General features: G+C 46.9%; 1 protein-coding gene across 1 annotated transcript; it reads right to left on the minus strand.

The window, feature by feature from the left end:
* Positions 1–9,681: 9,681 nt before the first annotated feature.
* Positions 9,682–13,733, minus strand: LOC104030096 (serine/threonine-protein kinase PDIK1L). The gene is made up of 3 exons (XM_009481689.2): positions 13,188–13,733; positions 11,869–12,085; positions 9,682–9,917 (listed from the first exon to the last, which is right to left on the minus strand). Exons 1-3 carry the CDS (start codon positions 13,731–13,733, stop codon positions 9,682–9,684), a joined length of 999 nt encoding a protein of 332 aa, XP_009479964.1.
* Between the last annotated feature and the right edge of the window lie 624 nt (positions 13,734–14,357).

Consider the following 14,357-nt stretch of genomic DNA (forward strand, 5'->3'; position numbering starts at 1 on the left):
TCCCTGTGAGGACTTGATGCATCCCCCAAACCTTTCGGCTCACTTCCCGGGAAGGCAGTGGTGAAACACAAGCTCAGGACACTGCTCCTGGATCACACATCTTCATGCAGGAGCATCCTTAGGAGACCCTTCCCTCTCCTCTGCCGCTAGGATTTCAAACTCCTGCATCATTGCACGTACCAGAGCAGTTCTAAAAATGTATTTCCCGTTAGTAGAGTTTAAGTAAATCTTGATGCCTCTATTGCGGTTGGGAGCCAACTCTCCCCGAAGGTTTGCTGGGATTAGGGGAGCTGGAGGGAGCAGGGCAAAGACACCAGGGCCTTGATCCGGGCACAGAGCGTGTGGGTGTCCGTGTCGCTCGCTGTGGGGCCGGGACCCACATCACGGCTCAGCGCAGCTTGCAGGACATAGAATCATAGACTCGTTTAGGTTGGAAAAGACCTTTAAGATCATCCAGTCCAACCATTAACCTACACTACCAAATCCACACTAAACCAATCAAGGGTAGCCTAGACCGAACCATGTCCCCAAGTGCCACCTCTGCCCGTTTTTTGAACACTTCCAGGGATGGTGACGCCACCACCTCTCTGGGCAGCCTGTTCCAATGCTTGACCACCCTTTCCAGGAAGAAATTTCTCCCAATATCCAACCTAAACCTCCCCTGGCACAACTTGAGGCCATTTCCTCTTGTCCTATCGCTAACTACTTGGGAGAAGAGCCCGACCCCCCTCCCTGCCCCCTCCTGCCAGGAGCTGCAGAGCGATCAGGTCTCCCCTCAGCCTCCTCTTCTCCAGGCTGAACACCCCCAGCTCCCTCAGCCGCTCCCCACCAGCCCTGTGCTCCAGACCCTTCCCCAGCTCCGTTGCCCTTCCCTGGACACACCCCAGCACCCCAATGTCCTTCTTGGAGTGAGGGGCCCAAAACTGGACACAGCATTCCAGGTGCGGCCTCACCAGTGCCAAGCACAGGGGGACGATCCCTGCCCTGCTCCTGCTGGCCACACTATCCCTGACACAAGCCAGGATGCTGTTGGCCTCCTTGGCCACCTGGGCACACTGCTGGCTCATGTTCAGCCGCTGTCGACCAACACCCCCAGCTCCTTTTCGGCCAGGCAGCTTTCCAGCCACTCTTCCCCAAGCCTGCAGCGCTGCATGGGGTTGTTGTGCCCCAAGTGCAGGACCCGGCACTTGGCCTTGTTGACCCTCACACAGTTGGCCTCGGCCCATGGGTCCAGCCTGGCCAGGTCCCTCTGCAGGGCCATCCTACCCTCCAGCAGATCGACACTCCCACCCAGTTTGGTGTCATCTGCAAACTTACTGAGGGTGCACTCAATCCCCTCATCCAGATGATCAATAAAGGTATTAAACAAGGCTGGCCCCAGCATCCACGAAGCCACTTGAAAAACCGCTTGCTCAAAGCGTTACCCCCCAAACTTTCCGGGGAAGCTGCAAGAGGGCAAAGAGTTTGACGGCTTTTTGGGGTTGACGTCCCTGCGTGTACATCGGGATGTGGCAGGATGGCGGCTTCCAACTTCCCCCTTGCCCGTCTTCCCAGGAAAGCCGGCCGCTTTGCGCTCCAGGCTATTCCGCAAGCAGCCCTTTGAACAGGGAGCAAGCAGAAGGCTGCGCCGAGCAGGAGCACTGCGAGGCGGCGCGAATAATGCCGGTAGACCGCACATTGTTTCCATTTAAAAACAATTTAATCTAACTTCTCCGATCCCGCAGCTCTTTGAGACTAGAGGAAAGCTAAGTAAGCTTAAAAGGGAGCAAATCACCGCTTGCGCCTTCAAAAAGCCTCAGCAAAATCAATTAAGAGCGTACGAAGAATCTCGGAAGAGCAACAGGGACTGACGGGTTGAACTGCATGAGCTCATTACCTTTTCAAATCCTCTCTCTGATGTTCCTGCGCAACGTCAGCCGCGGCACGTAGGTGCCTCTACGCTTCGCCTGCGCGAGTACCCGGCTCAGGCTTTGCGAACGGAATGCAAATGCGGCGTTAGGGTTTTACGCGCTACGGGAACAGCCTCCTTTGATGGGGCAAGGCGGCAGCGATTTAATGGAACAGAAGAGCGAGGTGTTGAAAGTTCAGGGTGAGAGAGGAGGAACAACGAGCATGAACCGAGCACTCCGGTGCTGAAGGTTTTAATTAGGCAATAGTCCGTATCCCTCGCCGATGGCTTAAGCTGCAGGTTGCCCCCATTTTCCTTATTTTGCAAAAAAATTTCTCTGGATTCAGTCAGTCCGCGAGCGACGCCAGTTCACTCCCGCACCCACGCAAGTCAAGAACTTCGTTCTTACCTCTCCAGCCGCGGAGAAATTAAATTCCTCCTCTGACCCCTTCGCAAAGGGAACGTTTCTAGCTGAGGAATCGGGCTCGCAGCAGCACCGACGCCACAGCCTGCGGCTTTCACAGGACCCAAGGGCCTCACCTTCCCAAGCCGGGAGAAGAGGTCGGCGAATCCGCTTTCCTTCCCTCGTCCCAAGCCCCCGCTGAGCTGAGATGCTTGAAGCCAACCAGCTCCCGCGTTCCCCCTCGGAATGATCTCTGCCTCTGGCCGCCCCGTCTGCACGTCGGTTCCCGGCAGATAACTGCTCAGCGGCAGCCGCCCGCAGCGCCTTCGTTAGTCTTTGTGATTAACAGACCTGTGAATTTATTTAGTTCCAAAAAAACCCACCCGCTTCCCAGCAGCTGTAAGACTACCGGCTTACGACGAGCTATTTAACAGCCATTGGGAAAAAGACCTTCTCCCTTCTGCTGTCTGGCGAGATGTGCTGGGATTTATGATTACTGGAGGATTCTGCTAATGAATGATTTGGAGGCACTGCTTAATTTTAGAGAAAAATAAAATCGCATTGACTGCCTTGATCCTGACTGGGGACGGTAGCGAGTATTTAATTCTTCCCCGGATAAATTCAGCCCCTAGCTATCTTGCATCTCTGTGAGTGATGTTATTTGTCCCACCGAAAAAAATTCACTAGTCTGAAGCATCCTTAATCCAAAGCAATCAATTAAAGTGCCTGCCTCCACGGCCAACTCCAGCATTTGGAGAGGCTATTCTAGCAAACCACTCCAATGCGTGTGAGGCTTGTTGCAGGGGAGAGAATAAAAATGGAGAACTTTTACACATTTTTTCCCCACTGAAGCAGAACAAAGCTTCACCTTCGCTGTTGGTTCGCTTGAAATACAAAGCTGAATGACAGCTCCACGTTCCTCTCCATTCTTCTTTCTTCAAGAGAGATTAAGACTGTGACTGACTAAAAAAAAAAAAAAAAATAAAAAATGGAGTGGTACATCCTTAGTCACCACTGCCTGTGCTCTGACCTAGGGAAAAATGAACAGTGTCAAAGCCCCGCGAGCCGGGCGCTGAGCCGAGGCACCCGCTGGCAGCCCTGTCACCCCGTGACGCGCTTGACGGCGCCCTTCTCTTCCTAAAATGTGGTCACCTAAGCAGCTATCACTGGCAAATGTCTTCCTCTGGTCACCAAAGCAGCGGTTTTTCCACCAAGACCCAGCTACTTTACCGTGACAGGAGATGATATTTGGGGTTCAGCGCTTTACGGTGAGAAAGGAGGAGTGCAGCATCGCCATCTCTCCCAGGAGCTGGAAGAGAAACCGTCTACAAACAGGAGTTTGTTTTCTCTGTAACATATGTAATTTAACAAACTTCCCATTCCCAACTTGTAGGTCTTTGACAAACTTCTATTTTTCTTTTTTTCATAGAATCATCGAATTGTTGAGGTTGGAAAAGCCCTTTAAGACCACCCAGTCCAACCATTAACCCAACACTGCCAAGTCCACCACTAAACCAATTAAGGGGAGAGGAAGAATTTCATGTTTCCTGGCTTGGTGGCTGCATTATTTTTTAATGAAAGTAAAACTAAGAATCATTAAGGTTGGAAAGGCCCTCTAAGATCATCAGCCCAACCATCAGCCCAGCACCCCCATGCCCACTAAAGCATGTCCCCAAGTGCCACCTCTGCCCATTTTTTGAACACTTCCAGGGCTGGGGACTCCCCCACCTCTCTGGGCAGCCTGTTCCAATGCTTGACCACTCTTTCCGTGAAGAAATTTGTCCTAATATCCAATCTAAACCTCCCCTGATGCAGCTTGAGGCCATTTCCTCTTGTCCTATCGCTAACTACTTGGAAGAAGCAGTTTTTGCTCAGCTATATTATTATTAATGAGCTGCACGCAGCATTTGAAACCAGAGAATACCATGGATTCATGCACTCTTCCATATTCTTCTGTTCCTTTCCTGGCTAAAGACGTTGCATTTACCCTTTAGCTCACTTCTGAATATTGAGCTTGTTTTCAGAGAGCTACATGCAGCACGGGGATTCTCTCCGCCGCCCCTTTCCCCAAGAAGTAGTCACTTAAATTAGAGGCTGTCATTGCATATGTTCATTTACCAATTCACTAGGTAATAAGAGTAAGACTTATTGTGGTACCTAAAAGAAAAAAAAAAAAAGCATCATGTGATTCTAAAGAGATGCTCAGTATTACCACACTGACATTAGTAAAAACCCAACACTTCAGTAAAAAAAACACAGCATTTTATTAATTTATAAAATACAGAGTTTCAAGCGATTAAAGCATATGTACAGACTAGCTAAAAATATCTAGCAGCTGTGAGGATACTCGCCTAGCAGGGCAAAACAAGCTAAAAACCGAGTAAACAGCCATTCTTGCACCCCGTGATTTTCTCATGTGTTGCAAGGGTGTGCAAACCTAGCTGTAATTCCAGAAAAACGGATCTGGTCTCCACTAGAAACAGCCCTGGAGGACCCACCGGCACGCTCGGAGACGGCAGAAAGCAGATGGTGGAGTAGCAGCGGCTATAGGGTTAGGAAGAGAAGGATGAAGAAACCTGCCTTCGGAACAGCAGCTCTGCAGAGCAGAGGAGTACTCCTAACCGAAAACTGTGGAACAGACAACCCAGCACACGGCCCCGATTGCCCAGCACGCCAAGAGCAGTCGGAAATCAAGGCAACAACGAGGATTAGGTCAAACTGGGCCGTACCGCAGGTGTAGAGCTGCGGTCGAAGCCGGACCCGTCTCCGACCAGAAGACAGAAGTGCTCTCCAGAACAGGGGGAGTGTGGCTCCTGGGGAGAGCAGATCCAGAGCCCCCATTTTCCGCCCCTTTCCAGTCACCGCACGGTCTGTCCGCACAGAGGTGTCAAGAGCTGAATGAGCTTCAAAGCAACCGTGTCTATCATTGCTGCACACACGTCATACGCAACTAGCGCTGCTGGAATTCTCTATATTCAAAAGTCAAGTTGAATTTAACGATGTGAATTAACTTTTTTTTTTTTCATACATTCCCACAACAGCTCCTTTCAGGGACCGCTCCCGTCGGGTAGTCCATTTGTTATCTGTTACGGGGACAGAGGTCGATTAATGCTTGTTTGCGCAGGACAAACGTATTTTACAGCCTGGAGGAGCAGGTGAGAAAACGTTACGCTTCCCCATGGAAGGCCAGCGGAGCCTCTGGATAGAGTCATGGCAGGAAGAAAGATCCTCGCCATGAATTTCGCGTGCGACACGCTGCTTATAATAATCCTCTATACTGCAGCCACAATCTTAGTAGAGTAGGACGGGGAGAAGAAATAGAGAATCTATTTTTAACAGAAATATATGTATTTCTGTCCTCTGCATGGCGCAGAGGGGCTCGCCACGTTATCTTTCTTTTGGCAGTTTATTCCTTTCCTACAAAAGGAAGCTGTCCCTGAAGGACGCTATTTCACCTCTGCACAACAGAAGAGTTTAGGAGGAACCTTTTCCAGGCGCTCCCAGCTCCTTAAGAAAAGCCAAGATCAGCGGTAGTTTACAGATACATTAAAATATTTTTCAAACAGGGTGCAAATTGGACTCGCCATTTACCTGCCATGATTCCAGTTCAGTCCTTAGCATTTCCCTTGTAAGAACAGCTGGCACAAGCAGCTAACACAGCAGGAAGCATGATTCCTTAAACTACTTTAAGTGTTAGTGACGCATACGTTCTAATCAAGAGTTGGCATCTTTAACATTCTTTGTATTTATTTTAAGAAAGCGTTTTAGTTAGTCTAAGCAAGAATATTCAAAAGCTACTGTGAAGAAAATACATTTTTGTTTCTGCTCAAACTTTTCAGAATAGACACTGAACGCTTTGCCAGCTCATTCAGCAGACATCACTCAGTTACGTGGCCAGGCAACACGGAGAGAAGAACGCCACAAAAAACCCCCAAAAACCCATAAAAGCTCCAATTAAACCTCGTAAAGACAACTTCTGTGCCACAGACACGTGACACGGCGTTAGCAGTGAGCAGCCAGGGCTGGAAAAGCAGTCAACACGCAACAGGGCAGAGAAGCCCGTCTCCGGATGGTTTCTGCATGTTTCTTTGCCATCCTTCGAAAGGGCAAGTCACAGGCTGGCAACAAAAGGATGCACAAGTGTTGCTTTGAAAAGAGCAAGTTCAAGAAATTCCTCTACGGCTGTGCCAAGTGTGGCCAAACAGTCAAGGTCACCTCAGCCAAGTTTTCACCTATGCTACTCCCTGCATAAAAGAATGCAAATATAAAACCACCAAAGGTTTGAATAAAAATAGACTTTTTTTTCCTTTTTTTTCGGTAGTTCTCCTCTTAAAATTACTGTACAAATAAATAAAGGTATTGTCCATTTAAATATAACCATTCGGGAAAACTAGAAGTTGGCAACGCTCTTCCGATCGACCTACTCGTTCCAAAGGAAGGCAGAGTTGTTCGCCATCTCCGAGGCCTCCAGATGACAGCGGGACATGATACCTGCAAAGGAAAAGCGCCAAAGTTGCAAAATAAAATACTTCTTGCCCATACCGAAGGTCCCACTGTTCTGCCTCGGGGACATCAACAGCACACACACGCTTAGGGAAGAGCGCAGGGCAGGTACACAAGCAGGCTTTCCTCAGTAAAAATCCCAGTTTTGAGCAATATTTAGCTTAAGGACTTCCTGAATCACAGGTTATATCCCTATCCTGGTCTTTAAATTCATGAAAGAAAACTCATTTCGATGTTTTTCACGCTGTTCTGAGGAGGTTTAGTGGTTGGCTGCCCTACACTGGGGAGTTTGTTGCCCTATGATAACAAAGCATTATGATGGGGAAAAAAAAAAAAATTATCTCCTGTTTGATTCAAACTTGCTATTGGAGAATTTCTTCCGAAGCACCTAGATTTAGCATTGCGAGAAACCCTTTTCAGCTTCTGTGCTACTCCCGATTTTAGATTAGGAGAGCCAGCTATGAAACCTGTCTGTTTTCTGGAGCGAAGCGCCCGTGAATTCGTGTTTAAGACGACCCCATTTTAGAAAGGCGAGTTGGTTTTCACGTCAGGCCACGCTAACACGGCAGCCGGCAGCGTTTTCAGCAGCGTGAGACCAGCGCCTCGTGGCGTGGAGCGCCGTGCCACAAGTCATTGCTGCATCAACTCCGATTACGTGCCAAAAGCGAGCATGGTAGGCATGCAGCTTCCTACCGAACGGGAAAATAAAATAAACGAAGAGGATTGAGACAGAAGGGGTTTTCAGGGATACGTCCTGGCTGCGCTGGCGTTTTTCCTTCTGAACCTAGTCTGCAAACTTATTTACCGTTACGGTTTCGTAATGAAAAAGGAAAGTCAACAGTAGAAAGGCTGAGACTGCGCTGCTAGAGCCTTTTTTTTTCCTCTTTATCCTTGCAAATTCCTCTACGGCAGCCTAACCACTTCAGGGCTGGCCTGCCAACTAGTGGTACTGTTGCTATTACAGTACGCCAGGCCTCCTGGTTCAGGTGGGAGTCCCCAGAACTGCAGATCCTACCAGACTAATCGAGTAGTTTTCAGCGATAAAAGTGATTTTTCTAGATAAAAAGAAGCGGTGGTCCTGTCCACTGAGATTTCAGTGAAAGCATTTGATGTAGTACCACACAAGAAAGTATTAGATAGACAGGAGAAGGCTGGGATTAGTAAAAAGGAAGATGTAAGGCAGTTAATCTGTCCCAAGGGAAAACTGAAATGGATAATTTGGAAATGAAGAGGCTAGAGTAGAGTTTTATCAAGATTGGCACTGGCAACGGACTTGTTTAATTAATGTTTTCACAAACAGCCTTGGCACAGTTAGAAGTGTGCCGATGACACAAAGCTGGAGGTATTACGGTTATAAAAAAGGATGAGGAAATATTCAGGGTCATTCACCGTTTCTTCTAACGGAGGGGATGAAACTCTGTAATAGAAAACGTAAGGTCATGCATCTGTGAACAAAAGTTACCGCTGTAACCCAGAACGTTATTGATTTAAAGCAACTCAAGTCAAAAAGGGCTTTAGGATACAAAGTAATTAGGAGAATATTAAGTGACATAGATATGAAAGGTGAGAGATGCAATCGTGAAATAAATCAGGAGGAATATTTCCAGACTAGATAGGAAACACTAGTGCTTAACAAGGACCTGAAGAGACTCGTCTAGAGTAAGCGTAGGAATTGTTTGCGTACGGAGGAGATGGAGGAGCAAACCTCGATGGAACCAACCAACCAACCTTGGACAGGAAGAAATGCTGCTAAGGTTAGAGTTGTTCTCTGTAAAATAGTTCTGAATGGGCGAACACGCAGGAAGGAGAAGAACATTTTGAGCTAAAGGACAAGTCTGTCACAAGCTCAAGAGTATTAAACTGATCGGAAATGCATTTGTGTTGCAAAGGACAAATGTCCTTAGCTATAAGGACAGCCAGATGCTCAGTCTCAGTAACAGTATCGGGCACAAACCCCTTTGTTTCTATGATGCATTTATCAAGTAAATTCTAGGATATGAAGCCCATGATAGCAGAAGACAGGACTTGAAAATCCTGGAAACTCCCTTCTGTATTTTCATTGCTCTGCTGCAAGACACGGGATCTGACAGACCATCTGGAATTTTATGTTGGACATTCAAACTTCCATCAAGGCAGATACTGAAGAGGCCATCAAGAACTCACAAGGATTAGGATCAGTTTTTTGTTTTTTTTTTTTTTTTAAAGTGGGCACACAAAACCAAGTCTCACTGCAGGACTCGGCAAGACCACCAGACTTCCAGTCCAGCCTTTTCCAAGATATTCTTCAAGGTCTTTCCATGTTAAACAGTTCAGGACAGGAAGCTCCTCTATCATCTGGTGCACCCAGCTCTGATACGCTCTGAGCATTAACAGTGCTTTAATTAAAAAAAAAAAAGTCTTTAATCTGACAATTACTGTCATACCTAAATACCATAATTAAGGTGCACACCTACAGATATACGGTAACTTTGCCCGCTTTAGGTTTCATTTAGTTCGCAAATATATTATAAAAGCCACAAGCACAGGTAAATGCTGGAGTGATGGCAGAAATCTGCCCTCATTTGTGGAAATGGGTGAGGTTTAGGGTAAAGGACAGGCTGGCCCAAATACAGACAGCACAGCCAATTCCCTGAACAAACACCATTAAGGAGCCCAAAGTGTCTCTGTTAGATGTACTTCAACCAAATTCCTTTTCCCAAACGTTTATCGAAGCCTTTTCTTCTTCTAGTTTGACTGCACCTTTCTATCACTGAATTTTCAGAACTGCTACAGGTCACCTTTGCTTTAGAGGGCTTTGGCCTGGAGGTCAGCAACACAAAATCCCCTGTAAGCTGAGCCTAAATAGGGAGTAGCCTGGCAGAGCCACTAACCTGAACGTCCTTCGTCTCTACGAGACGGAGCGTTGACGCTTTTTACCGTAGGAGATTTGCCTGATTCGGACTTCCAGTTGGAAGGCATCCAATCGCTCCTTTGGGTTAAAAGCCAGCATATCATGCAGGAGCTTGCAGAGATCGTCTGGCATGGACTTCTTGTTCTTCAGGGGAATTTGCAATTTCATGTTGGGATTCTCCAGCAACGCTTCTCCGAGGGGAATAAGCTCCTTGCCTTGGCAGATGTAAGTTCCTGAACACAGATTAGAAGGGGTCAGGTTATACAGGTAAAGTCTACACAAAACGTTGTGATGTGCTCTACGGATAGAGAATCTGGAAAACAAAACATCTGAAAGATTACCAGAAAGATCACTTATTAAGAGGTGACCGCCAAGTCAAATACTGGGAGAGGTTGTTATCAGAAGAGGCTTTTACTTTCAAAGAGTAATCAAGGTGTTGCACAAGGCTGCGTTCATAACCATGGCAGAACAGAGGGAGCAAGTTTAAGCACGCCGTGCTCGTCGAGCAGTTATAGGGACCATCTGCAGAGAAAACAAAAATGAACTTCCCCCATTTTACTCCGTTTCACCCTACTAGGAAGCTCTGGAAGAGGGAGGGAGACCGTGCTTGGCTGAGGTGACTTAAAAGAGTTAAACACAAAACTTATTTGCTCAGTTAGTCAAACAATTTTCAATTAAAACGACAGCATATGCCATTTACCCTTAGCCAACTTCTCCTCGGCAAGATTAAGGAAGGGAAATGTAAATTTGCTCCTGGTAATCTAAATAATTTCACCGGTTGTGGAAAATGATTAACCGGCTTCCAAAACAGACAGTAAAACCAGCTTTGCTCACTCAAGCTGTTCTGCCCCTGTACCAAGCAAAGAATAAATGTTTCAAAGGCCTGTCTGTGTATAGAAAAGGTTGGCCTTGCAAACTCCTTATCTCAAGTTGGCGGGTAGCTATTTTAATGAAATCTGTTCATGCTTTGGTCTCAGCTGCAGCCATGTGCTTGTTTCTGTAGGCAGGAACTAAAACATTTATCAATGTTTGGCACTGTAAAAAGAAATAAATAATAGAATTAGAACTGAGCCTACTTGAAGATGAAAAAAAATAATAATAATTAAAGAGGTAGCACAATAGCTTCTCAAAGTTCCTCTGTAGAAATTCCTTTTAAGAATTTAAACATTTGAAAGACAGACAGACAGGTATACGATGATCTCAGAGCCTGGGTTGATGTCTTCAGTTATTATGCTAATGCGCACGACTGGCATTCTCTCCTCTCGAGATGGATTTTTCCAATGCAATATACTTTTCCGAAATCATTTAGTACAAAGTAGTTCAAGCGTGCATTTATATGAGGGATTTGGAGGAAGGAGGAGGCGGGGAGAGAGGGAGAGAGCAGGCCATCGGAGGAGTCATCCCTATGAGATCTTGCATCTCTAAACTGTGAGGAAACTCAGCCAGATGGCAGCGAAGCTTATCTAAACATCCTCTCCCAGTTTATTATTTGGCTCCTTGGAACATCCTTTCAGTGCTCCAAGTGACCCGTCCCTTGGTTATGCCAAGTCAAGGATACAAGCGAACCCATAAGCCCAATTCCAGAAAGGTTTTGGTTTTGAAGAGCATTAAAAGCATTTCTGAGCAAATGGAAGCATACAGATTTTAAATCCTCTATGCAGAGGGTAGCTGCGAGACAGATGCCTCACCAACAGCTACGAGTTTTTTCTCTTACAATTCTTTAGCAACAATAAGGGCCAAATCCATTTTTGAAGAGCGTTCCTTAGGGTAAGGAAGGCCTGACAGTAGAAAAGCCAGGAGCGATCTTTCCCTTAACCTTTAAATCCCACAGAGTCTTTCTGTCAGAAGGAACAATCTTCCAAACAAAATGATTTGTAAATTTAAAAAGCATTCCCTCTGCCTTAGTAATATGTCTTTGAGACGTGGAAACCCTGCATGAGAAGCAAACAAATTAGGAGCAACGCATGCTGAAGAGAAAGAGCTTTCTTTGCAGTTCTCTTAAAAACAAAAACCCAAAACACCCCAAAACCCCCAGCTTTGGGTTTCTTTGGGTTGCAAAGTGCTTGCAAATTCCTGGAAAACGCCACATCCAAAGCATAGATGCCCAGGAGAAACACCTCTCCGAGGATCCCTACAGATCCAGAACACCCTCTGACAACAGGACAGCACTGATCTGATCCTCACCGAGCAATTCCTTCTCAGTATCCCCGTCTCGGAAGGTGATCCGCTCGACCATAGCCCAGAAAATGATCCCAAGGGCAAATATGTCAGCCTTCGCAGTGTAGTGACCTTCCCATACTTCTGGAGCCATGTAGAAGTTTGACCCACAGGCAGAGGAGAAGCGATGCTGGTTCACATTCCCTTTCCCCTGACACACCTTGCTGAGGCCAAAATCCGCTACCTGCAATGCATAAGAAAAGCAAAACGACTTATTCACAAACATCAGGTTTACCAGTGCGTTTACGAACAGTGGCTCAGGGAATTCCACTCTGAAATCCACCACGGCGCGGCACCGACGCTTGTCAGGTGGCAACCCCCGTGAAACAAAGAGCCGATTATTTCTTGTTAGCTGTCCGTTCCCCGACTCCTTTCCTGTCATTCGTTCTTTCCCCTTCCTAAGATGGGCAAAACAGGTATCTGATCGTTATTTTTCTGTGAAGTTCATTCTGATTACATCTAATGGTGCATAAACATACCTTGAACAACACCTACGGTAGAAGTGGCTCTTACTGTTCCACAGCGAGCGCACTGAATCTCTCGCATTACCATTATTATCCCCGGTGATTAAGATGACATTGATTTAAATGTCCCTTGACGGCTCTACAGGTCGAAGCACAAATACCATTATTGATCTGAATGGTCAAGACACGAATTATCTGCAAGGCTCCGACCTGTTATTTTACGCCTAACTATGACCTGTTATTTTACGCCTAACTACGGGAACTCTTGGGCTTGAAAGTTCAGGAGCAAGATGGCTCCCAGCTTTTCCAGCTCTCTGAAAAGCAGCTGTACAGGCTTTCAGTCCAGTGCTACAAGAAAGGCAGCTAGCCGGTCTTCACCTCAGTCAGGGCATCAGCCCACACGAAGCACGAAGACGTTCCCCACCTCCCCTGCACATCAGTACGTGCTCAAGGCAGCGATATTGGAAGCGCTAGCTGTTGTAACAGGGCAGGACGTTCTTCAAGTTTAAGGGCACAGAAAATACTGCTTCATTTTTGACTGATGGTCATCTCCCCCATTATCTAGCGTGCAGAAGTTAGCCCTGAACTGCTCCTCTCAACAGAATAAGCAGCGGATGAAGGACGTTACAGAAACACACCATCGTGACCTCTACTTCCAAGACCCCTAAAACCAAAAAAAAGCCCACAACTGGTATCAGATGTCCCGAGTACATTTATAACAAGCTACAAGTATCACAAGACTTACCAAAAGCCCATTCCAAAATACGTGATGCGTAAGCATGTAGATCGCATGCTCGTTACAGCAAAGTTTTATTCCCTTACCTTTACTATGGGACTTCCACGCCTATGAGAAATCAAAATATTGTCAGATTTCAGGTCTCTGTGCACTATCTGGTTTCTGTGCAGGAAAGCCACGGCGCTGCTGAGCTGCCGCATGAAGCTGTTATTCAGCTGAGCATCCGGGCTGCGAGACAGCAGGTATTCATTCATGTTGCCACCGTCACAAAACTCCATCACAAACCACAGAAAGCAGGCCGATTTGGGATCCATGCACCTCCGCCCTTTCAGGCAGGTCTCAATGAGCAGCAAATGGCTGTCTGATTTCCTGTAACGATGACTAATTGGCTGAAAGACTTGGCCATTCTGCAGGATACACTCCTCCAACTGGATCACGTTTTCATGTTGCCTCTGGATGCTCTGCAGGGCCCAGAACTCTTGCAGAGCCAGTTCTACGTTTTCAGGCACGTTACAGTGCATCCTTTTAACAGCTACTTTGCTTCTAGTTTGATTAACGATGGCCTCGTAAACCACGCCGTAGCTCCCTCGGCCCACTTCTCGAACGATGCTGTACTTGGCTTCCGTAGCCATCCCTCACTTTGGCCCCGCAAACGGCAAATCAGAGGAAAATATTTGAACTCATGGCAATCAGTCGTCACCTGCAGTAAAACCCTGGAAGAGAAGGGGATAAAGAGCTTAAAACTCTCCCAAGGAAAGCAGCTTACCAACGATCAAGTGTAAATACTTCCAACCGGTATCAATTTTAGCGGTATACGCATCGGTGTACGATGCAGCTGCACGAAGACCGACAGCTAAAAAGGGGTTTTAAGAGAAAACCTATATCCATGGTAACTTTGAGACATTATCAAGTACAATCCTGACTGCACAGTGGGATACAGCCACCTGGGAAGTGACATTGATTTGTCCACCGCGGACGAAGTTTAGTGAGAAAGAAAAAAGCACTATGCAGACACGTTTCCTAAGCAGGGCAGGAAAGGGAAGACAAGACCTCCCGGGTAACAGCTGAACTTATTGTTACCAGAATTGACTTTTAAAGAAATAAAGTTAGCTAGACGCGCCAGTTTGGCACTAGACCTTCCCCCCCTTGTAACTGTGCTTATCCATCAGTGGCTACATCACGTCCCTGCACTTCCACCACCGATTTTCTACCAGCCCACGCCCTGATACTCGCCCCCTTTCCCCAGCTCACCCTCT

Source organism: Pelecanus crispus, chromosome 3 (assembly GCF_030463565.1).
Source record: "Pelecanus crispus isolate bPelCri1 chromosome 3, bPelCri1.pri, whole genome shotgun sequence".
NCBI lineage: Eukaryota > Metazoa > Chordata > Aves > Pelecaniformes > Pelecanidae > Pelecanus > Pelecanus crispus.